The sequence below is a fragment of the Manacus vitellinus genome, unplaced genomic scaffold (genome assembly GCF_001715985.3).
Source record: "Manacus vitellinus isolate BGI_N305 unplaced genomic scaffold, ASM171598v3 scaffold_5_pilon, whole genome shotgun sequence".
NCBI lineage: Eukaryota > Metazoa > Chordata > Aves > Passeriformes > Pipridae > Manacus > Manacus vitellinus.
The window spans coordinates 4,849,097-4,874,168 of record NW_021940682.1 but is presented as its reverse complement, the minus strand read 5'-3'; the positions used below and the strand labels follow the sequence as shown (position 1 = coordinate 4,874,168).

At 39.8% G+C, this 25,072-nt stretch overlaps 1 protein-coding gene across 1 annotated transcript in view; it reads right to left on the bottom strand.

Annotated features, from left to right (window-relative positions):
• Window positions 1-25,072, bottom strand: part of MICAL3 (microtubule associated monooxygenase, calponin and LIM domain containing 3) — a 166,384-nt gene that overhangs the window by 51,912 nt on the left and 89,400 nt on the right. The window contains exons 21-27 of the mRNA XM_029963545.1: window positions 24,798-24,905; window positions 22,118-22,225; window positions 21,302-21,488; window positions 18,307-18,378; window positions 16,652-16,665; window positions 6,287-6,314; window positions 1,075-1,119 (exon numbers count right to left, since the gene is read on the bottom strand). Coding sequence (XP_029819405.1) covers window positions 1,075-1,119; window positions 6,287-6,314; window positions 16,652-16,665; window positions 18,307-18,378; window positions 21,302-21,488; window positions 22,118-22,225; window positions 24,798-24,905 — 562 coding nt within the window. The remainder of the gene's footprint in view (window positions 1-1,074; window positions 1,120-6,286; window positions 6,315-16,651; window positions 16,666-18,306; window positions 18,379-21,301; window positions 21,489-22,117; window positions 22,226-24,797; window positions 24,906-25,072) is intronic.

The following is a 25,072-nucleotide window of genomic DNA, read 5'->3' as shown; positions in this document are numbered from 1 at the left end:
TTCCCCTCCTGGAGGTAATCAGTTATGTTGTTGATAAAAGCTGCCAAGCCAAAGGCATAGCCTTTGTTGAATCCATGTCACATTTTATACCACTTACCTGCATGAAAACAAAGGGCTTCACTTGCAGAACTAGCAGTCTTTTGTTATTGCTCCAAAGAAGGTGTTTTATCTACTGTTTAAATTAACTTACATGTACTTGATCAAATCACCTTTTAACCTTTTTTGTTTGATGTTTTGTTTTCTTTATAATTTTTTATTTGCAGGTCATACTTTTGTCACCCAGTGGTCGCACAGTATCGCCCCGAATTAAGCAGGCAAGGTACATCATGATACCTTGATTTATTCACAAACTGTTACCACAAAGCTCACAATTTCATTGTACACTTCTTCCACTCTTCTGAGACTAAGACTATTTGGTCAAATTTTATTTTCAATCATTACAGTATGGTAATATTTAAACTTTTCTTCCTGCATCATTGGATTAGTCTTTCCCAATCTTGCTACACACCGACTCTTTTGCTCCCACGTCCAATGCCAACTGAAATGGAAGCCCATCTGATTGACTATACATTAAACTGCATTTTATGTCAGCTCCATCCTCACTGTGGACCCACTGCTGGTTTCCCTTGCCTTGCTTTTACTTACATGCTTAAGGAACAGAGCTCTTTGCTTTCCTTTCCTTTGCAAAGTCTAACCCAGCATGAGCTTTGCAAGCGTTTACTTTATCCTCACACATTTTAACCTCCAAAACAGTTTTTGTTTCCTTTCTTCACCCTTTGTAGTTTCTCACTTTATTCCGAACAGTCCTTTTTTCAGGGCAATTACTCTCTCAGTCATCTCAGTGTTCCACACAAAATTACACAGGCCTTGCCATGATTAGTGGCATCTATTTCCAATCCCTCTCCTGAAAGATAATATCTCATAAAAACAACTGCCAGGAGTGTTTTGCTCTCTTCCTTAGCATGATTTAACCCTTCTGTGATGTGGGCAAGTGGCTGCTGTGCCTTCAGCTGGAACTACATGGCTTCTTTACAGTATAAACCAGAGAAGCTTGCTCAGGTGGCAGGTGGGAACATTGCCTTGCATTTCCAGGGATACTGTGGTCTCTACCGTTTCCTGCTGCTAAGCCTTATGTTGTGTTAGTGTTTGCAAAGTTTAGTGGAACTGGACTGGCTTTTCAACTGGGATTCATGTTTCATTTAATTCTCTCTCTTGATCGTGATACCACTTCGGTCAAATCTATTTTTGCAATCTGTGTTACATTCCCCAACCCTGAGTTCACAGTAACAGGGGAACTGACCTGGAATATTGCTCTGCCACTTCTGGCTGACAGTAAAAGACCAAAAGACTTTGGTTAACGCAAGAACACCAAAGTGAGGGAAAGCAAACAAGGAATATATTAAAATAATACTAAAAAAAGTTTTCCTAGTACTTGGAACTCTTCATATACCCAGAGCTATCAGCTTGGCTTACCTACTTCAACAGAAGTATCTTTTCACAAGCTGTTTTTGACTTGTTCTCTTCTGATGCAAACCCTAACACAGCTGCAAAGTCCACAAGCAGAAAAAAAATGATGAAAAACAAAAAGAACAAGAACTTCTAATCCACCTGATGTTATTTTACTTCTTTTGTTTTCTATCAAAATATAAAACCATTCCCATATAATTAAATGAAATGGAATAGAGTATTTTTTTAAAAAAGGTTGTTTCACTGCTCCAGTATCTAGGGTGGGGAGAAAGACTAGCAGCAATCACTCTAAGGTAGAGGAGGACTGAAAATCAAGTTGACAACCATTTATACGCATTTCATGAACACACATGATCTTTCAGGTATGTTTTTCAAAACACAAATCATCACTGCCCTTCTCATCACGAAAACCCAGTATAACTGGTACACAGGAAATCAAACAAATCCTATCACAGCACAAACTGTGAGTGGGAGTGGCTCAATGCAACTGTGTTAAGAAACTGCATAGATGGAAAAGCTACCTAAATGTTAATGCAAAAGGATGTGTACAAGCCAAGATGTCCTGTGAGCTTGACAAGCACTCCATGCTTCAAAATCTCAAAGAAGTAGGAAGGACATTCCCAGCACCTTCTCTAATTAATTTATATATCCACACACTTGAGATGCAGGATTGGTCACATCCCTCCACTCCCCTTTGCAAAGAAAACAGCTCCACATCAGAGAACATGATACAGAAACTCAACTGATTACCAGCTTCAGCAAGGGATTTCTAGGAATTGCACTACATGGACCACTTAGTTCACTTGATCTATCGGTTCTGTTTCTAAAAGATGCCATCTGGGTAGCTGCAAAGCCACTGTTACCAAATATGAAACAAGAGAAATGCTACTGATAGCCAGCTTTGTGCACTGCAAAGCCATCAACTATCAGAAGGAAAAGCATTACACTTCCCAAATCTATGTAAGGGATAAAAGTAAGAGTGAGGTACAGGTATCATTAACGTGTTTGGATGATGGACAATTTCCTCATAATATGCTACAAAGTGCACACCAATTCATTTGATGCTACAATAAGAAACTACAAATAGGAGCAAGGGAATCTGAAGCTCTCCTACCCTCACTTCTCATATATATATATATATATACAGTGCTAAATGGATGGGCAAAGTCTATTCCATTGCAGTTCTTGCAGACTCTAAAGCTTATCCTTAGAGTTCCTCTGGAGGGGAAAGGTGTCTCTCTCTAAAATCATTATGCTGGGCTCTCTAGACTGTTCTGTAGCTCACTGGCACAAGACAGCTCCACAGCTGGTGGCTGATGTTCTACCTGGTCAGTGCCTCTGGGCCCACAGAGACAAAAGGCAGCAACCAGTCTCAGCTGAGAGAAAAGGGGCTGATGAGGCTACATTTGCTGGGAAAAGAAAGCTGTGTTACTATCCAGGGAGGGGAGCTACCTGAAAGCCAAGTGCAGCTTCTCATACAATCAACTGATCAGCTAAAAACCCATGAGCAACATCCAAAATAGGGCACATTTTAAGACTTGATTCTTTACTTTGGACAGTGGGCCATGAACATTACACAGATCATCTCAAGGGAACTGTTTTTTGTAACAGGACAGGCTGCTTAGCTGGTGCATGAAAGTTGCCAGAATCCTTTAGTTAACTCAGCCTTGACACAGCTTGCCTCCTGTAAAGATAAGTGTATGATCAGAGATAACATTCCTGCACAGACCCACTGCTTGCCTAATAGTGTGTCCTTTCCAGCAACTCTGGCAATTCCTGGAAGACTTGAGAAGCTCCTCTTGAGAGAGGATCCCATCTCGATTCCCTCCCAGTACCACCCTGTTCTGTAAAATTGACACATTATTCCCATAAGCTCAATGAAATCTTGCCAAAGTTACTCCCTGACACAACACTTGCTGAAGATGCAGGAGAGAACTGGGAACCTGAGAACAATGAATTCTTCCCAAAGGGAAAATCCCTGTCTATTTTACTGAAGTTATTTTCATTAATCACGCAGTACCTCTAGACTTGCTTTTCTTAGCTTGCAATCTTAATATCCAAGTTACATGTCATCTCTTGTAAGTGTGGGTTCAGTATTTTGCACAGGCTCAGACATTGCCTTGGGGAGTTATGGAAATTCAAACAAAGGAGTCTACTTTGAAACACATGCAAAAGGGGGAAGGAATTAATACATTCTCAGGAAAAACGTCATTCTGGATTTCTCAAGTCTTGTGGTTTTGTGGTCAAGTGAAACACTGCACCTGTTTGTTTTTACTTGTCTTTTCCAAACTCTTCAATTACTTCTACCTCCACACAATTGTTTGAGAACATAACTAAGTCAGATAAAACAATTCCTACAGAGACAGCAGCACATTGTGCGTGACAAAGTACAGAAGAGGAAGAAGGGAACTTTTCCACTGGAGTTTAAAGGTGTTGCAGTGAGCTCTGAGTCAGAAATGCTGGAAGTCCTCATATTCCATTGTCATTAATTTCTAAGAAATATCTTTTGGGGTAAGGTTTTTGAAGTGTGCTTGCAGCTCAGCAAACGTTATCACTGAGATATAAAGGCAGCAGACAAGATCCAACAGCATTTTTAGGCTTCTCATTTTTCATCTGTGTTAAGGTCAAACTGAGTTCCATGTTTTTTCCTAGAAGTTTCACCCTCACCCACTTCAGTTCCATTAACTCCCTGTTTGTATTCCAACTCCACTTCTCATCCAAGGGCCTCAAAATGCTTTACAAGTGCTAGCACACTAAAACAAACCTATTTTGGAAGTAGGTAAGTACTGTAGGGGCATTGCACAAGTCCAGACACAGAGATTAAATACCAGCAAGGCAATCCCATAACAGACTAGTGGCATTGCCAGAAACAGGATCCAGAATGCACAACGCCAACCCTTTCACTCTCAACTTTACTTGAAGTCAAGAAGAAACACTTTGGTATAAGAAAATGCCCAGCACTGTGTGTACAAAAGGAAAGGAAATCTTGGTACTGAGGTCCGTGGTTAGATGCTGCACACATTGAAACAATAAGTCAATTAAGACATTCCATTTACATAAGTGCAACTGATTTCTTATGAAATCGTTTCCTTAATCCTCTTGAAAATTGTCACCTAGCCACTCTTAGCAATTTTTGTACTGCACAGTAACAGATACATAAAACACATACATGGCAACTCTAAACTGACCAGCGGAAGTGTGTTAAATGGAATGGATTTTTTAAGGGTTAGAAAGAAATTCTAAGTTTTAAATCTAGATTCATCCACCCTTTAAAATTTTAAAATTTAAAATCTCTCTTTGAAGACATGTCTCCAGGAAACCACTGGAAAGAGCCCAGCAGAGCTGGTGAATTCTTGTCACTGCTTGTTCATGCAGCCTCACATCACATAGTGCAGAACTGCACATATCCTGGCAGGATCCCCTGAATCTTGATAAGCACAATCTCAAAGACAAAAGGGGCACTATAAATACCTCCTCAAATAGAAACAAGAACCCATTTATTTGAACACAAATACCAAACAGCATCTTGGGTTTGGCTGGGGTAGAGTTAATTTTCTGCCTAGTAGCTGGTACAGTGCTGTGTTTTGGGTTTAGTGTGATGATAACCTCAATAGCACACTGATGTTTTGGCTGTTGCTAAGCAGTGCTTATCCTGAGCCAAGGACGTTCGAGTTCCCTGGGCTCTGCCAGAGAGCAGGTGCACAAGAGGTTGGGAGGGAGTGTGGCCAGGCCAGCTGACCCAAACTGGCCAAAGGGATATTCCATAACTATGGAACATCATGGCCAGCACATGTAAAGTGGGGGGAGTTGGCCAGGAGGGACCGATAGCTGCTCAGGGACTAGTTGGGAATCGGTGGGTGGGCAGTGAGAAAATTGCATTGTGTACCAGTTGTTCTTTGGGTTTATTCCTCTCTCCTTCATTTTCATTACAGTTATCATTATTGTTGTTGTTATTACTATAATATTTTACTTTGTTTCAATTATTACACTGTTCTTATCTCAACCCACAAGTTTTACTTTCCTTCAGATTCTCCTGCGCACCAGGGCTGGTGGGGGGTGAGGGAGAGAGCAGCTGCATGATACTTAAATGCCAGCTGGGGTTAAACCAGAAGAAAAAGAGTTTTGCCACTGAGCAACCAACATGGCTCGAGACTTCTACTTCTATGTCAGGCTCAGTCCTCAAACTCGCAATCCAACAATTCTTCCCAGCAAATCAGGGATCTGAACAGAGAAATGACTGAGCTGTACAGACAGAAAGGTGCTTTATCAAAATATCCCCTGAAGCAGAAGTACCCAGCAGAGATTTACCAGTACTACTTCCAGTGCTGACCAAAAAATTTTATAGCATTACTTAATTCAACAGCACATGAAATAAAAATCAGTGAGATTCCTGTTGATATCTACTGGTCCCTAAGCAATGAGGAACACAGAGGCCCCCAAGGGGGGCCTATACACCATTATAATGTGTATAGGAAGAGCTGATAGTTAAAATACTCAGGGGATTCTGAAATAGATACCCCAGAAACAAACATATTAAGATATAAGTCCTCCTCCATACATTCCACAACCTCCAGCTAGAATTAAGTTCTTCATTCTCAGATACTGTCAGTAAATGTGGAAGCCTGCACTCTTTATAATTATGAAAGTGAACTGGATTGACTACTGAATGAAATTAAAAGCTCACATATTTGTCTCATGAGTGTTGCAATGTTTTCCCCCACTCCCCTAATTATTTTGGTCAAAACAGATTTCTAGAATTCACAAAACAGACACTGACAAAACAGTTGCTTACTGCATCAGTAGGACAGAGCCTGGAAACAGCTGGCAATTGCATTGATCTGACCTTTCTCTGGTTTGAGTGGAAGCAACCAGAAGTGAATATAGTTAACCAGTTTAATATCAAGGTCATCTGTAATTTATACTTATGTCTTGAAAACAAATACAAATTCATCTGCAACTTCATAGTATAAAGTTATGTTTAAGAAATAGTGTTTTCCATATGCAGGTGTGTGAAGTAGCAGCATTAAGTCATGAAAGTTAAGAGTTCAGTATATGGTTTAACGATACAGAAGAGTTGTCTTCATTACAGCAGAAGTATAGAATAATCCAGGAATATAGCTATTTCTGACTCCTGGAAAGCATCCAGTCTTGTCACTGGTGGGTGGAGAAAAGAATCAGGGGAAAGGAGGTATTAGGTCACCTAATCCAAGCCCCAGGGAACACTGCTAAGCTCAATACTCCTTATTACATCTCCTTCAGCAGAAAATCTTAACATTTGTACAGATTTCACTTTTACTGCTGCTCAAACAGGTTTCCAGTATTAGAAATATAATATAAATTATGTAGGGATTTTAAGTCCATTAATTACTGGTGTGTTTATCACTCAGGAGTATTGGTAAATCAGTAACCTATTACTGATCATTTCCCCTTTTGCTGGTATCATCTAAGATGTTGGAGCTCTCTCTGGTATTTTGATCAGCTCTATCATATATTGCCTGGCCTCATTTCCATTCCCTGAAAGAAGCTGAGTGTGGGAAGGCTGAAGAGCGCTGAAGGATAATCTGGCTAAAGATAACATTACTTTGCAGGCATAAATTTTGTCCTGAAAGCTATTCAACATGTTACCTCAAAGAACCACACATATATTTTAAAATTCCCCATGACCTTTGGTTCATGAGCTTTCCCCTTCTTTTTTTGAGTGAAGTACTCTCTTTATCTTTGTTAAGTAACTTAGAAATTAATATTGAAGACTGATTGTCCAGTTATAATCCAAACAATAATCCCTTTTATGGTGTTACAAAGAAAGCCCCTATCTTTTCTACTAGGTAAGACTACTCAGTTTATTCACTGTGGCATCTTTTTCTTGCCACTTTTATGTAGTAGCCCTATGGAATGTCTCATCTCAGTGGGAGGGATCAGACAGGTGATTCCCACTGTGCAAGTAACACAAAGCTGAAACAAGGATTATTTCCATTTACAAGTAGCAGTGGAATCTTCACTGGCAAGTGCTTCAGGCACACGGCTCAAATCACAGAAGGCAAGGGCAGGGACTGGGAGGATGAAGAACCACCCACTGCAGGAGGTCAGGTTCCAGAACATTTAAGGAACCTCAAGGTACATGAGTCCATGGGAATTCTGAGGGAACCCATGGAAGAAGCAGCTAAGCCACTTCCTGAGAAGTTGTGGCAGTCTGGTGAAAATCCCACTAACTGGAAAAAAAGGAAACATAATCCCCATTTTTATAAAAAATGGAACACCTGGGGAACTCTCAGTGTCCAGTAAGATCATGGAGCAGATCCTCCTCAAAATGATGCTAAGGCACATGGAAAGTAAGAAGGTGATTGGTGACAGCCAGTATGGCTTCACTAAGGGGAAGTTGTGCCTGACAAGTCTGGGGGCCTCCTACAATGGGATTACGGAGTTGGTGGGTAAGGCAAGAGCAACTGATGTCACCTACCAGGGCTTGTGCAAAGCGTGTGACACTGTCCTGCATGACATCCTTGTCTCTAAACTGGCCAGACACGGATTTGACAGGTGGACCAACTGGTGAATAAGTAAATGGCTGAAAGGCTGCACTCAGGAGTTGTGGCCAACAGCTCCGTGCCCCAGTGGAGAGCAGTGATGAGTGTTGTTCCTTGGGGGCTGCCGCTGCTTAACATCTTTGTCACCGACCTGGTGACAAACCCTCAGCACGTTTGCCAACAACATCGAGCTGTGCAGAGCTGCTGGTGCTCCTACCCATGGCAAAGGGTTGAAACTGGATGAATTTTAAGGTCCCTTCCAACCCAAATTGTTCTATGACTCATTCTGTGAATCTTTCAATGCAAATATTGCTTACCTTTTAAAGAAACTGGTACTTACAGTTCCACCTTGGATCATGGATGATATTTTGATCATTAAAGAACAACCAATCTGGATTTGAAAATTTTATAACATATAATAAAAATGCAGAATGTAATATTTTCAGTTTCCTGTTCAAACTGTGATCAGATTCAAAATACCACTTGTGAACAGCTATCTTCTTTCAACTACTGAGTTAACAACCAGGGTCTCTTCTGTGGCAATGTACAACAGATTTCCATAATTACTAGATCTCAGAATATATTTAGATACCAACCACGTCCTTACTTAATTTCTATCATTTGTGTCAAGATTATGAAGTGTTGAAAATGGAACAGGCTGAAATGCTGGGCTGGCAGTTACAGGAAAATATACTGGGGAATACTTGCCCTAAGAAAAAGGTCCACATACTCCAAAAAAGCTTCAACATCTGCTCTCTCATTCTGTCACATACTTGTCTATTATCTACATTTATCCCACATACTCTTCTGTAACAACTGAATCTTCCAAGTGATCCAGAGCTTCATAGCTTTGTGGGAATTCTTCCTGAAACTAAGAAAATTCTTGTACAGAGACAGAGCTAATTATATTTATAAAATCTCACACACTTCCAGAAAGAAAGCTTCCAAAAGACTCATTACTGATTAAAAATAATTTACACATCAGTTCTGATGTTTTAAATCACAGAGTTACCCAAGTCTGAAAGTATTTGAAACATCTCTTGGGTAAAAAATTCCTATTTTTAAACACTTCTGCCCGCAAGCCATCACATAAAACTTCTACAACAGCAGAAAGGACAGTTATGAAATTTTCCTAAAAAAGCAAGCACAGCCTTCTGGGATGACAGCAAACATAAGAAATGTCAGACTAAACATACATTTTTGAGAGAAGATGTAAGCAACTAAGCAGAGCACAGAAGTGCCATCTCATCCTTAAAGAGCATCTGCCCAGTTTTGTTTGGAAAGCCTAAGCTAAACTCTACACCACCAGGATCAGCTCTGCAACCACTACTCCACCTTCTTCCATAAATACACTTCATAGGAGGAGGAGAATAGCTTTGACATTGACTCTGGATTATCTATTCCTTCCCCTGAGATTATTTCTATTTGTTTTGGTTTTGTGGCTTTTTGTTTTGTTAGTTTTGGCTGTTGGTTTTGTTTGGTTGGTTTGGTTTTTCCTTTTGTTTTGGTTGGTTGGTTTTCTCCCCTTACTTCTTGCATTTTAAGATGCATTAGCAATTGCACACCTTAATACATTATGCTGCTGATCACAAGCAGGTGGTAAAACTAAAACTGCCTTGGTTTAATTTGCATAGAAGTGAACAGACATTTATTTGCTCATTTCGTTATTTTAAAAGTACCTTACACTTTTTCATGACTGTTAAAGAGCATTGGAGGAAGAGATCTGTGTGAAGCAGCTACAATTCTGCCATACCAGATGAAGAGGGGTAATATGTCTGAAATATAAAACCACTTGTACACAGGAGGTGTTCTACACTACCAAACTGATGGGTGTTGCAAAGGAAACAATCCATGGCAACCTGCTTCTTGGAAAACCTGTTACCAAACTATATCTGATGAAGCAAGCTGTTTTGGGATGCATGGTGGAAAATACCTTAGTAGTCCCAAAATCTCATTTCCTATTATGAAGTTTTCAAATCCCTGTAAAAGCTAATTCGGTCCATCTTCAGTGTTAGTCATGGTTTTTGAGGAAACAAAATATCCACATTGCCAGCAGACTCTTGTGCATTTGTGAATGGCTCAGTATCTCCGAGTTTTAAAGTGATTGATACACTAATTAAACCTTGTTTTTAAAAATTGTCTTTAATATATTACTCCTTCATAGTGAATTTCAGTCCTTCACTTTCAGTTCTGGAATAAATTGTTGGATATTAGCTGATGGCCACCTAAGATTGCCTGTGGATAACTTTTTTGAGGATGTTAAGTGAGAACATTAGGTGCAAAAAAAGTATGATACCTCTTTTTCTGTGTGATAAAGACATATTTCATCTATTCAGCAAGCTCTACAAATTCCAAATAATATTAGAGACCCTCAGAAGTGACAGATGCAATGAAAGGACAAATCCATGTAATTCAAGATCCCAGCACAGCATATTCAGAAAAATCCATGTGTTCTCTTTACAGAGCTACAGGCAAAGAAGCACATAAAGTCAGCAAGAACATGGCCCAGCCCAAATCATCTACCTTTCTTTCTCGTTTTCAGGTCATTTTATTTGCCAACAAAGGTTGAAAGGAGTGAAATTTGACATAGTGTTACTTGGGACTTTGTTTACAGAATAAGGTTAACTCTAGAGTAAATCATTTTAAGGTAAATCTTGGAATGGGAGAAAGAAAGAACAGTGACAGTGAACGGGGAAGACTGTTAGAAAAAGGTTCAGGTTTGTTTCACAAATAAAACTAGGATGCCTTTACAAAAAGCAATTTTTGAGTGTCAGGGCCATGGAAGGAGTTTCCAAGGCAGCATCCCTCTCCTAACCAGTGGGGCAGGATACAGAGTTCAACTCTTTTCACAGACATTAGTAAGAGAACACTAGAAGCCAGGAGACTAGAGGAGAACCACGGCCACAGAAACAGAAGAAAATGAGCTGAGAAGTGTCTCTCCCATCACACATATACTTGGTTTCTCCATCTGAAAACAATGTTTCCTCTACTGGTACAGCAAGGAACTCTGATTTCAACTCGGATGGCGAAGAGTTCTGGAAATGCACCTCCCTTCATACTTTTTATTTTCCTCCTCTTCTTAATTCACGAAGCAAACATTTGATTTCTTAAGAGTGTATATGTAGCTGTTAACAGCTTCCCTGACACAGAAGAGTGGAGGCTGTTCCAGTGGTGCATCACAAAATGACATTTCTAGTTCACGCACCAGCACACGGAGTTTTATGCTGAATGCTGATGGCTCCTTCTCAGAACTGAAGGCCTATTTTAGCCTCAAAACTGGGACTGCTAATCACAGTAAAGGAAAATTAAAGGCAATTTCAAAGGCGTAAAGCAATTACCTTCCTCCAAAGAAGGAAATTTTACATATAACAGAACCGGTTTGTGGTTGCAGTTTTGTGAACTACCATTTAAGTGTAACTGCTCCAGCCAAACATTGTTCATAAGTAGACTCTCCAAAGTCATCTCCTATTACAAGCTTTTCATTGCCAAAGGTGCAGTACAAAGTATGAGAAGCATGCAAGACACAGAATGAGTCCCTAATGTAGACTAATCCAATGTATTTTTGAGAACAGGAAAACACAGCTCAAAACTATGATCCAGCTCTGTTTGTCATGGTGAGAACATCACACAATAGTCTCTTAATGGTCTTGAGGAATGGAGGTCACCTCCTCACGTACAGCTCTCCTGAGAAAAGACAACAGTCCAGCTAGAACGTGAGACAGAGGATTTGGCTACGAGGCTCCGTATTTACTCATTTTCTGCCTTTCCATCACACCAAAACATCCCACCATCACAGCAGATGCTGTACCAAGAGGAGGAACCAACCCCTGACAAGAGCCTCACCTGTCACACTGTGTCTCCCTGTTCCTGAATGCTGACTTGGGTTCACCCATGGCTGTCACTGCCTTGCTTACAGTGTGACAAGGACCTCCGGCCTGCAGCAAGGCACACAGAACCACCTCCCAAATAAACCAAAATCTGCCAAGCTGCAGCACTGAGAGCACATCTATCCAAGGTCAGCTTTGCCAAAGCAGTAGGATACTTAGCACAGGGGTCCTTAGCAGGTTTTCTACAGCAACATGTCATGATGGTTGTGCAGTGTGTGCCCTGAACTGCGAGCAAACCACAACATAACAGCAAAATTTAAAAAAAACCAAAACAACAATAAAACACATACAGAAAAAGCCTGAAGAGTAGCACTTTGCAGTGACAGACAGCACGTGCCATGGAGCTCCCCAGATGTCTTATATTTAAGCCTGCTAGATCTATTCATTCCACTTTTCCCCAACTCTGCATCCCCTGCAGCATCCCTCACCTGGAACCAGTGGAGGGAGAAGGGGGAGGACAAAGAAAAACTCAGAAACCTGAAGTTTGTTTGGAATTTATTCCCTTGAACATTTCACACAGTTGAACAAAAAATATCTCAATTTCACAGCAACAGGAAAACCACGTGTTACATAATTCAAAGAGACACACACACACCCAAAACAAAAACAGGTTGAAAACAACTGCATAAATCAAAATCTTCAAAGGGACTTCAATGGAGACATGAAGCCTTTCTGAGCACTAATTATCTCACTTGAACTTATCTGTCATCAAGCTTATTTTATGCACACTCCCTCCTTTTCTTTGAGGGAAACAATCTCAAATGGTCATTACTCAGATTACACTTTCCAAAAAAAGACATTTTAATTCTGCAATTAAAAAAAAAAAATCCAACTCCTTCACACCAACTTAGTACTATTTTTCTAAGACACAAAAACATTCAACGAATCTCTGAAAGTGCCCAGAAAAATTCATATCACCCTTCAGAATATACACATACAACAAATATTCCAGTGGCACAAGTCTACAGGTCTGAAAGCTAGAGAGAGAGAGAGGGAGAGAGGTGGAAGTGGGAGCCCAGTTACTCCCAAGAAAGTGTGTTCTTAGCAGGATCCAGCCATGAGCACAAACTCAGCACATTGCTATTTTGTATATATCCTCCTCAGTCCCCAAAATGTTTTTCAGGATTTTTCAGTGAAATTCTATCAGATCAGCTGCATACCCCACTCTGAAAAACAAATAACCTTTCCATCCTGCCTTTTCCTTTCCAAATTTTCTGGGCTTCAAATTGCTGGTCCTTTAGCATTTTCCTTTCCTTTACGCCAAAGCCACCCATATCCTGATAAGAACACTGAAAAGGAACATGATGGACTGGGAACAGTCAAGCATTTATCCTAACAGAGATTCCTGGCTTGCTATTGAGCAACGATTCACTGGGCACTGAACCTTGGTTCTAACTGAGCAACCCACACACTCTCTCCTCAGCTTCCAAAAATAGAGGGTCTGGTTTTAAGTTTATATTTTAAATGTTCCAGAGAGAAATAAATCTTCCATCAGATCTCTTGGCAGTTGTATGATACCCCATAAAAGGGTTCAGTATCACGTGCCATGTCCTGCAAAACACACCACCACGGCTCCTCCAAACAGAACAGACAACATCCAAGGCACACTAGTAGAGGAAATATCTTTCCTCCCAGTTTGGTGGTGCATCCTGAAATATGAATGTATTTTTTTTCCTTTTTCCTTTTTTTTTCCAGGAGGTGGAAGGGTTTGTAATGGATGTGCTTGTAATGTTCAGTGGTTTAAAATGAAGGTCCCACAAACAGAATGTAATGTCACAGAACTAGTTTGCTGCTATCTTCTGTAATTTAATGTTTAAAAACCAGACCAAATTAAAACAAGGACAAACCCCAAATGTGAATAATAATGAAGTGGCCAAGGAGAGGACTGGGTGAAGATGTTTGTTTGCACAGCAAACAGTATTGCTTCGAGCTAAATCATTTTCACAACTAAGACATGTTTAACGTAAGCAGAACTGTAAAGAGGCAATGAACAAAGCTTATTTCTAAACAGGAATATATACAAAATATATTTGTATTTCATTAGATGTAAAAATAGAATTGTGTGCAAATAATATTGGATGCAGTCATAAAGACTCCTTTTGCACTTTTGTAAATGTGGCTCCCATAATTTACCTCAAGTGACACGCCATTTAGAGGAAGCAGTCATTCTTTTCTAGCTCTCCAAGTTGCCAACAGAACTTCTTCATATATATTGCTTGCTCTATACAACAGATTACTTTAAGAGTCTACAGTGAAGGGCTTTGCTCTGAATATTTCTCCCTGAAAACACTTAAGGCACACCCACTTTTCAGACTGCATACCTATATCACATCCATAGTTGTGTGATGTTAAAGTAGAAGGCCTAGTACCTCTACTTTGTACTGCACTTTTCAGATTTGCATTCTATGGCTTATATTTAGCTTCTTAAATCTTTCACAGGTCAAGTAACTACAGCAAAGAACTCATGACTTGCCTTATATTGCTGTACATTTTGAAGTGTTTCTTTTATGAACTTCCTATTGCTGACAGGGACAGAAATGCACTGCTTTGAGAACATGAGTTTGAAATGGGAAACATCTTATGATAAAACATCACTGGCTAAAGTCACCCCAAGGAGCACATCATAAAGCTGATAGGGGTAAAGACTGTTCCAAGTCCATCTGTCAAGAAAGAGCTGAAAGTTCAGAAACATGTTCTTACAGACCTTTAGAACAAACAGAACAGCATTTGCATTAAAAGCACATAAAACCCATATAAAGTACTGTAAATAATATTAAAAAAAATTCCAAGACACAGTAGTTACAGATTATCAAAGGGAGAGACAGTTGAAAAGCAAAAAGTTGTTTGTTGGTTTGGGTTTTTTTTTTCCTCTTGGCAATAGCAGCAGTTTTGGCACAAAGGCAAATGCAGAAGATAGAGAGAAACAGGCAGACAGGGTACAGAGAAAGTTACAGAATCTACATCAAGCATGCCACAGTTCAGCAGGACCAAAAGCACAGTAACAGCCTTCCCCAACTTCCCTTTCCCAGAGAGAATGGCATCCATTGCTCAAAAGCTTGTTGCCACTTCCCAGACTGAAGGGGTAAGAGCCAGTTTGACCATAACCTCCCTGGGAACATCCCTTGGAATCACCACACCAGAAGCCACACAGGCTCTCTGGCAAACCAGACAAAGCCTTCACAAAAAGGGTGATTCTGGTTTGACTGCTAAACAAACCTCAACTTGCTCATCACAGATTGTGCCCTGCAACTATCTCCATTACAGAACAAGGGACAGACAAAACACAACAAATGCCACCCACAGTGAGGGACTGACATCCTTAGCAAAGTTAATACATGCCAATCAGGTTAGTAACACACCACAAGAAAGGGCTTGTTGTGACCAGTTTTGACCAATCTCACCTCATCTGACCAAACCTGCTGAATGCTAATTTGTGGCTGAATATATTTTAAGCATTAAGCCACCTAAAAAGGAGGCCAGATTTGGTGGCAAAGCAAAGGAGGCAGTGAGTGTAGGGAAAGAACTCATGCAATTTATATCTGTCTGGGATTCCATGACAACTAAAAAGCAGGCCTTGCACGAGTTACCATAAAGCTCACTGAAACAATCACTGTTGCTAACTCAGGGCTGAATTTAATTCAGAGGTATAAGAGTTAAAAATGGCTGGTTTTTTGTCTTGCATATTCTATAATTGATGTTACTGTTGTATGCCTTCCTTTTGCCTTCTAAGCTATCATCTCCATCAAATATCAAAGCAGTTCATGTTACATGTTTTTCTTCTTTTACTTAATGCTTTTAGAGGCAAGTCATTCTCCACACAAGATCTACCTCACTACTGAGGATTGGTTCAGACCTCAGGGTTTGAAATTGTTATTGCCAAATTCCATTTGGTGGCACTTGCCTTAAAGGAGGCAAAACATTTTCAGATATATGACCTGTACTGTATGAGTCTACCAGACAGGTGAAGTGGAGCCTTGGAAACAGAGTTCTGACTCCGTCTCCATCTCAGACAGGTTTTTGCTCGAGGTATTTGCCTACTCTACAGTGAAAGCAGAACATCTGTAGCCTCTCAAAACAAACAATTTACTAAATTGCAAGAAATCATATACACAAATAGTTCAAATTCAGGAGTTACACTAAGATATAATCTTATAGGTTCCTTTTGATTATTCAGGAATAATGTCCTGTTCTTCCACTGTATTAGCAAGCTTGGTAATTCAAAAGGGTTTGTTTTGTTTTTTCAAACCATACATAACTGTAAACATATCACAGGTTTCTTGACCTACATACCCAGCAAGAACAGGAGTTAAAGGTAGGTACCTACAGGACATAACTGTTACACCTGCCTTTAATAACAACTGTTACACCTGCCTTTAATAACACAGTGACTTGTTTTTAAAGTATATTGCATTCAGCTTCCTCCTGCTTCTTAACCTCTGTTAGGTCAGTAGTTTCAAGATATACTTAAAACCTACTGCATGAACTAAACAAAATCTCAGCCACTATTGGCATTTCTTTAGCACAGCAGAGGCACTGCTCACTTTTCCTACCACTAAATGTACTTCTGTCATGCACACACAAGAATGCACCACGATAGGCTACCTGAAAGATGACCCAGCTAAGCTGAGTGTGTCCTAATGCACTTTGGGCACTGCAAGAGGCAAAGCTATACAAGGTCCAAAAGCTCTAAACATTATGCTAGCTATACACTGCTTTAAAAAAGCAGAAAGCAAATAGAAGGAGCCCTAGATTTCAAGTTTTGCTGTTTGACAAAACGGTGTCTTTTCCATCTTATTCCCCTGGAAGTACTACAGTGCTGCTACAGGACTGTGCCACTGCTACATAAGGAGAGATGGGAGCATCTGATTTAGGGCTGATTTACATCTCATTTATATAAGTTTATTGCAAACTATGGTCTATTGTTTGCTCTACTTAGTGATCACTTAGGTGCTATGTACTGAATGTTCCTTCGTAAAAGTAACTAAATTTGATCAGTTGGAAGGAGACTTTCTGCCAGCAGTTGCTTTGATAAACTAATTATACATGTAACTAAAATCTCCTCCTTCCAATTCTCATCACCAGTAGCTTCACTCCCTAAACCACCTTATTCTCACATCAGACTCCCTGTGCACCAATAAATATTTTTTTCATTCATTTTAAAGAATATGTTCCAGCTTAAAAAAAAAAATCTCTTCACTTTCAGAGAAAACAATTTGAAGTCTATCCAGTTGTACAAAAAAATGCTGTAGTTAACACACCTTTTAATTTCGCAAATGGCATTCTTCTCTACCTTTTCCCTTTTCTCACTTTTGCCATATGGAAACTCCACACACACAAAAGAGGAAACCTTGAAAGTAACTATAGTTCAAGAATCAACTACACACACTAGGAATAAATTTCTCCCAGATTGCATTCAGTTACAATCTTAGAAACACTTGTAAGAATAATATATAAAGACAATATTAAAGCTCTAAAAAACAAGCTGGATATCCAAGAAAGTCAAAGCAGTAAGATCCCTGAAGTCTGCTCTTCTGGGAAATAAAACAAGTACCGTTTTTAGTCTTTATTTTTGGCAGGAAGTACGGCACATATGCTGGGATGGCTCCATTATCCTTCCGTAAAGGAGGAGTACAGCTTCAGCTTGTACTAATAAAAACTGAGAAACAGGCAGAAAGACAGGCACCAGCACTACTATGAAGGAAAATATAATCTAAGGGAGAAGGTCAGTTTGCAGCATACAAGCTAAACAGAACTTGTTAAGAGACCAGCATGCAGCTTCCTCAGTATAAAAATACTGAAAAGGGTTTCGAGGAGAAAAATTAAGTGCCTTGGATTGCAACGACAAAAGCTGAGAGACTTTCCTGTAATACACGGTGTGTCTTCATCCCATATTTAAAGCACAAATGCTTCCACTACGATAGTGTAGGAAAAGGGATATCTCTTCTTTTCACACAGGTTCCCATTAACACACAGAAAACCTTCAGAAAGGAAGCTAAGTGATCTTCACAGCTTATGCAAGTGGGGTAGAACTTTATGTTTCAAAGGAAAAGCAAACAATTTGTTTCATCTTAAGAAAAACCATAGAAGCAAAACTAGAACTGGTAACACTATTCATATAGTCTCTGCATGGACTGAGTAAGAACTTCAGCTGATAAGAAAACAAATCAAAAATTCTGTTTCGAATGGGATAGTACAGAATTTCATAATAAATACCATGAAAAAAGAAGCAATAAGTACAGGAAGTGCTTTAAAAAATATTTGTAGAACTGTAAGCTTTCATTATATAAAAAAGTAACTAAATGCACTCTGAATTTTTCTACTTAAAAAAACCCCACCAAAACATCATATATACTTTCTCAATGTTAAGAATCAAAATCTATTAACACGACACGTTAAATGAAAATAATGAGTTACCTTTCCTGACAGAGGACCCACTGCTGGCCTCTTTCTTTGAGCATAACCAGAGAGCCGGTAACAGTAGTGAGGCTTACAGTAGAATTTACCTGCAGATAAAACACAAATGATGGTCAGCAATGAGAACACAGGAGTTTAGCACAATATAAATGCCCATCTCACTGCAACTTATTTTCTGCTGCCATTCCTGTTGCTCCCTCCAGTTTCTTCACTGCACAGGGGAGGCAAACACTATCTGAAGTTTTTAACTCCAGCCCTCCTCTCTCCCCCTCATAACTAGCCTCCTTTCCATTGGGTGCCTGACAGCCATTTAGTTTAAAATCCTATCAAACACCAAAGCAAAGCTGTGAGGCTTGTGTGGTATCACATGCTAACAATGCGGCAGTGTGTGAGGAACAAAGAAATCATCACATGAAAAGCTGGCAGAAGCACTTTTGGAAAAAGCAAGAATGAATACAACCAGCAGAGGAAAGTGGGTGAGGACAGTGTTAACTCCCAAAGAACCATCCCTCAAAGTGCACAGTGTCTACTCGTAGAAAGGACAATCAAACAATGTTTCATTTTCAAAAATAAGACCTTTTGTGATACTAGAAGTTTAATAACACCCCAGAAGTCTAGATATGTTTTTCACTGGTATCTGAGCACTGTCAGGAAGACAAAGCAGCACTAGTAACACCATAATACAAATGATAGCAGCAAATGGATGCCATGTAATTATCTTCCACTGTACCTTTGCCAGTGTATCATGCTTGGTATATGCAGCCCATAGCATCCCCTATTGCTATCCCATTCCTAGAGCTTTGCTAATGCATTCCCAACATATATTTTGACCTCCAACTCTTTCTCTAGGCTAGTATTTGCACAGTTCTTTGTTTTATGGTGGAAAAGTGACAAACATTATCTATTGAAAAGTCTTTACTTAAATAAGCATTTCTTAATATTTCCACTTTCCAAAGACCACTCCAAGACTGTCTGAAATGAGCAACAGCAGAAAAGCTCTTAGATAAAAATTCCCAGACTTTGAAGCCTTCAACCAGACACTGACTGCAGAACACTGCAGAATGCTTATCACTCCCAACAGCTACATGAACAGCAACAATGTGTGTATAGCTTTGTTGTTTTTTTTTTTCTCCCAAAGAAAACTCAGACTGAAATATAAGCTGAATTTTCACAATGATGAGATTAGACGAGATACCACATATTTCTGTTTGGTCATATCCTCTTCATACACACACACAACTTAGGCATGGAATATAATTTCAGAATCAATGCTATCAGTGTGCTGAAACTCCCAAGTTCTGTGTTTGCTTCACTGAGAACTATCTGGCCATAACTGCATACACAAGCTTGCTTGCAGAGGGAATCACTAAACCTGGTGGTAAAAACTGTTTCAGCCCATACAGCTGACAAAGGAGCCCAGTCTGTTACTGTTTAACATACAGTCAGGTTTTCAGTTACTTGTGAATGCCCAAAATAACAGCAGTGCTCAAAAAAATGCTTTTTCCCAACTTTGATTACTGGCAAAGATGTTAATTCTATGTGCTGGTTTCAAAATGACCATTGGCCCCTTTAAACTCGCCTGCCAAGTCTGCTGACCTTCTGAACGAGAAATAAAGGGTTTTCTATTCCTTACTGGGAGTCTGGTTTGATGATTCTAAGTTTCCTCAACTTTTCACAACCGAGCAAGTCCACTACTTAAAGTCATTATATAATGCATCATGAATACGTAACTCTGGTTCTCTTTGCCCCTTAAGCCTAGATAGTGTTTCCATGGCCATTACTCCACCCAGTATATGTAAAAAGATTCTTCCTAGTTACATGCAGTAGATACCTATCAATTTGATAACTTCGTGTTTGCCAATGAGCAGGGAAAATTACCGGTACAAACTTTTTTTCCTGTTACCTTTGTTTTCTATACCATCATGTTCCAAGTAGAATCCTTTGCACCTAACCTGTCACATGGTTTTACAACATTTTGCACATACTTTCCTATTGAGATAGGATTAAAGATAGGCAGTTGTGGAAGAAAACAAAGACATACCTGCTGATGTAAATCAACATTTATCTGAAATACTTTCTGGTATTTTTTCTTCAGAAAATGTGACATTTTAATCAATCACTGCTCAAGCAAAGATAGCAATATGTTGCAACTCTTAGAAGGAGATTACATTTCACAAGTGATGGGTGCTTTCAAATTATTACTTTCAATATGCACACTTTGTTGATAAATTGAGTTTCATCTGCTGCCACATTATCTGGATTCTCAGACCTGTAGAGTATATCTGAAGCTTCTCTTAATTCTTCACATGTTAGATGCTATTAACTGAGTCATCAGCAAGTTTTGTAATCATATTCCTTCCTCCTTAGTCTATCAGATATAGAAAATGAGTCATTACTGAATCTTCAGTAACTACTTCAACACCACTCTCTCTGTAACACTGACTCACCTCTGTGCAACCTTGATGCTCCACTTTATGCTATATAAACAGAACTTAGTTTGTAATGATCTATTATCGTAGTCCCTGATTTTAAAGTTCCTATTTTAGTACATCTAAAATAAACACACAGAGCTGGAGAGTTGCGATGTCTTCAAGAAGAACAAGCTGACTACATTTCTCTCAAACTTGGTATTTTCTCTTAAGTGGTATTAAACACTAAGGGGTTTTACTTAAAAACTGTCAAATGAGAGTAAAGAGTCTAGCTTTCAAACTCAGCCTCCAAACCCTTTCAAAGCCTCCAGCTACTATTTGATTCTCTGCATTCTAGCAGCTGTTATCAAAGTTCAATTAATTCCTACGAGCTCAGTTATTTTGCCGTCAGCATGACCTGGCCACAGGAAATCCATAAAGCTTCAACAGTTGGAGAGATGGTGAACAGCAGGAAGAGTTACTCTCTTCCCTAACTCACCCAATAACTTTTTAAGCAAAAAAAAAAAAAAAAAAGAGCTGCAATCACTCAACAGATGATCCAGGACAGGTAAGAGAACTCTGGCAAAAAGGCAACTTCTCTTACCATCTTCGATGTCGTAGGCGTAGGACGACAAGCGCAGGGTGGTCGCACAGTACTCGCACTTGAAGCAGCTGCGGTGGAAGAACTTGCCCTCAGCACTGAGCCTCTCCATCACATAGACCCGCTTGCGGCAGAAGTAACAGACGTCGCTGCCTCCCAGGTTTTGGGGGAACTCCTTTTTGAGCGAGCCCTAGACAGAAACAGGGATGGTTAAATCCACCTGCGTCCGGCCTCACCGAGATCACACCGTCCCATCTTCTCTCCATTTACGTGGATACAGGAGCACCTAGATGCTGCAGTTCTTGGACATAATTCACAGTTTTAACCAGGACACCAAAAACTAACCTTACCATCCAGGAAAAAGGGTCCTAGGATTCCAAGTCTACATATAATCAGGAGTAAAATAAGCTCTGGGTGGATGAGTGGACACCGGTACTACTAATGATGACCTTGAAATAAATCACTTTAGGAGGCATGTATGATGGAAAGCCAAAACCATTAGAAAAACCTTCAAACCAGCAATTCTTAGACCTACATTATCAAAATCATTATCTCCTCCAGAATGCAGCAGAAGTAAGCAAAAGTATTACGGACAGTTTCTCAACTAATTTTGCCCAATCCTTGGACGCTGAGATTAGATTAAAATATTTGGCAAAGAAAATGAGGACAAGAGTGAGGGTGGATGGAAAAAGGGAAACAAAGTCTTTCACAAAGCTACGACAGGTTCCATCAGTGGTGTAACAACTGGACATTCACAATACTTCAGATCTACAGGACATCTAATCACAAACACGCATCACCTTCGGCACATGGTCTTACCAGTTCCTTCTTGTCTAGAAGGGTTTTGGGTTGCTCTTTCCTTTGAAGCTGATTGGCTATCTGCTCAGCCAATGAGCTCACTCCGCCTGTGTACATCTTTATGTACTTCTACCAGATGGGTTGGATAAAACAATAGTGAAGTGGGAAAAGAAAAAAGAAATCAAATTAAAAAAAATAACTGAAATGATGATAGGTTAGGTGGTGAAAAAGTGCAGAGAGGTCAAATCATGCCAAGACAGTGGACAATATGAAGTGACAAGTAGTAATAGCAAAGCCAGTGTCATCAGAAATCACCAGTCCAGTCCAGGATCACCTGTAAGAACGGACAGGGAAACCTGCATTTTGCAATCGTCTAAATGCTCCAGAAATACTACGATGATGAAGGGAGCAGGTCTTGTTTTCACTTATAGGGTATTTTGCACCCAGAAACCTAAGAATAGACACTCCTAAAAGATGAGGCTAAATATAGGTTAAGATTTTAGGTTCCAGGTAAAATTGGCATCAGAAACAAAGATCTTTTAGAAGACATGTCACACTGATTGCAGAAATGTATTTATATGCTCAGCAACTAGGAAGAATTCATTTACAGAGCATTCACAGAGCAGGGAGAAGTCCTTAATTAAGGAACTCACAGTGATTCAAAAAACATTAATTCTTCCAGTGCTAAAAATACACAGAGGTGTACATGGAAAAAGATGGAAGAGCCTCATCCAATGCATTAAAGCCATACCTGCATACATCTGGAACACATACTTGTTCAACTGTGAACAGGGCTTTATGACTTGGCTTTTCTCCATCATGGATACTGACTGACTGCGTAACTTTGGACACCTAAACCAGTATTCCGAGGAATCTAGGCAAGTTGGCTGTTACCTTAGAGGGTACAAAATGAGTGTCTGCAAGCCAAGTTCAATCACTGCAGGAGCGGAGGAAGTGTTTTTCACAGGAAACACAACCGTTGGCAATAACGACACGGTTAAGAAAATGATGTGGTTACATCCATGTTAGCTCAATCACACTGCAAACGCCACGCATTTGACCCGGAGCAGCAAGGAGCACGCCAAGCAACTTTCCTTTTCCAGAACAGGAAACATTTCTAGCTGGAGACTCAGCTAATACAGGATCAGAGAGACGCTCCAGCTTCTAGCAAGTGTAAAATATCAAGCATAATAAAAGGACTATAGTTGTATCTCCAACCCCCCTTTTACTTGTATAGCACAACTTGCTTGAAGCACACTAGTTATTTCCCACAACTAATAGCCAATTTAATATGTGTGGTTATTAGCCTTTCAGCAATGTTTAAGAACGCATACATTCAGATATGAGAACAGCAGGAAGCATCACAAAAACTGAATCTTGCCACAGAATGGGTACTTCTTTGGGGAAAAAGACTTGGAAAATGGAGTGCTCAGCCAGAGATTACTGCTGCTGTCACTACAGTTCTAATTCTTTAAGTTTTTTGTCACTGAGGATTTATTTCTACCCAGAAAGAACTTATACCTGTCTACTGATTCCATTCCAAAATGCAGAGCACTTGCAGTATTTCTATATGCAAGAAATAACAAAGGATTTGTCTTTCAAAATTTTCCAGGTTCCATATTTTTCCTCAGCCAGTGTGTGCACACAAAAATGCAGAGTTGCCTTTCTATGACAAATATTCTTGTCAAGTATTGCATTTAAAATGGTGCTCACTTGTAAAATTTCCCTCAGCACTGATCTTTAACTGGTAATCATAGTAGATTTGACCAAGAGTTTTTGCTTTCCTCTAAAGGACTAGAAACCTTTGAGGCTCTTTAACTTTTCTTAAAAGACAGATCAAGCATTTCCATGGGAAAAATGTTTTTAGCTGAATCAGGTTTCCCCTGATCAAGTTTTGATCTGAAACCTTCATTCAACCTTAAATGCAGATCCTTCAGGATCTTTCAGTTTCTACCACCACATATGAGGTTCTGTGCTTACAAAGTGAATGTTAATATTAACTCACAATACCTTGGACTATCTGGAGTGAGAAATTTAACTGCTGAATTTTTCATTTGGGGTTGTGTGTTTCTGATTTATTTTGCTTTTTTCCTACATATCACACCTGGCCTAATAATGGGTCTTAAATGAAGCATTTTATCTTCCTTCCCATGGTCAAAAGTCTTCAAGATAGACAACGTTCTGCAGCATTTTCAAGAGCAGGAAAAGAACCCACTCCAGCTTAGGTCAAGTCAAGTTCCTGCTGTTCATGTATGACAACTGCAACTAGTTCAAATTCTCCGTGATTTTTCGGAAAGCCAAAGTACTTTTTATTTCACACTGTCCATTAACCATATAGGCACAAACACATTCTGCCATTCGGCCCAAAACCTCAACAAAAGCAGCAAGCAAAACCAGAAAGCTTTACTGCAAAGCCAGAAGGACTACCAGTGCTCAAAAAAACCTGGTTTGAGAGTGAGATGTAGCAAAAGCTTTTCACTTACACCAAATGTTAAACATATTTAGCTTCAAACTGCTTTATGGCTGACAAGAACCGAGCTGTGCCGGGCACAGGCTGCCTGTGGGTTCTCATTTGTGCATGGCTATGCACAGATATTGTGTTCTGCAGGTGAAGCATTGCCAAGCCTGGCCATCTCTCGTGGTGTGTCCTTGGCAAGCAAACACAGCTGGATGCACCTGGCAATGCCCAGGCCAAGGCTACCTGTCGGAGGGAGTCGGATGAAGGTGAGGAAGGGCGATTGGAAGAGCGGAGGCTAAGGGAGAGCTCCCACTGGTCAACAAAGAATCGGCGAGACGGTTCAGTCTCAGGCTAAAAAATAAAATGAAAGTCAAAACAATCACACATGGCTACAGAGGGAAGAGAAGAGAAAATGAAAAAAAAACCAAACAAAACCAAAAAACAAACCACTCATGCCTTTCTGGCCACCATCAAGAACAATTTCTTAAAGAAATATCCAGTGTATCTTCACTTTCTCC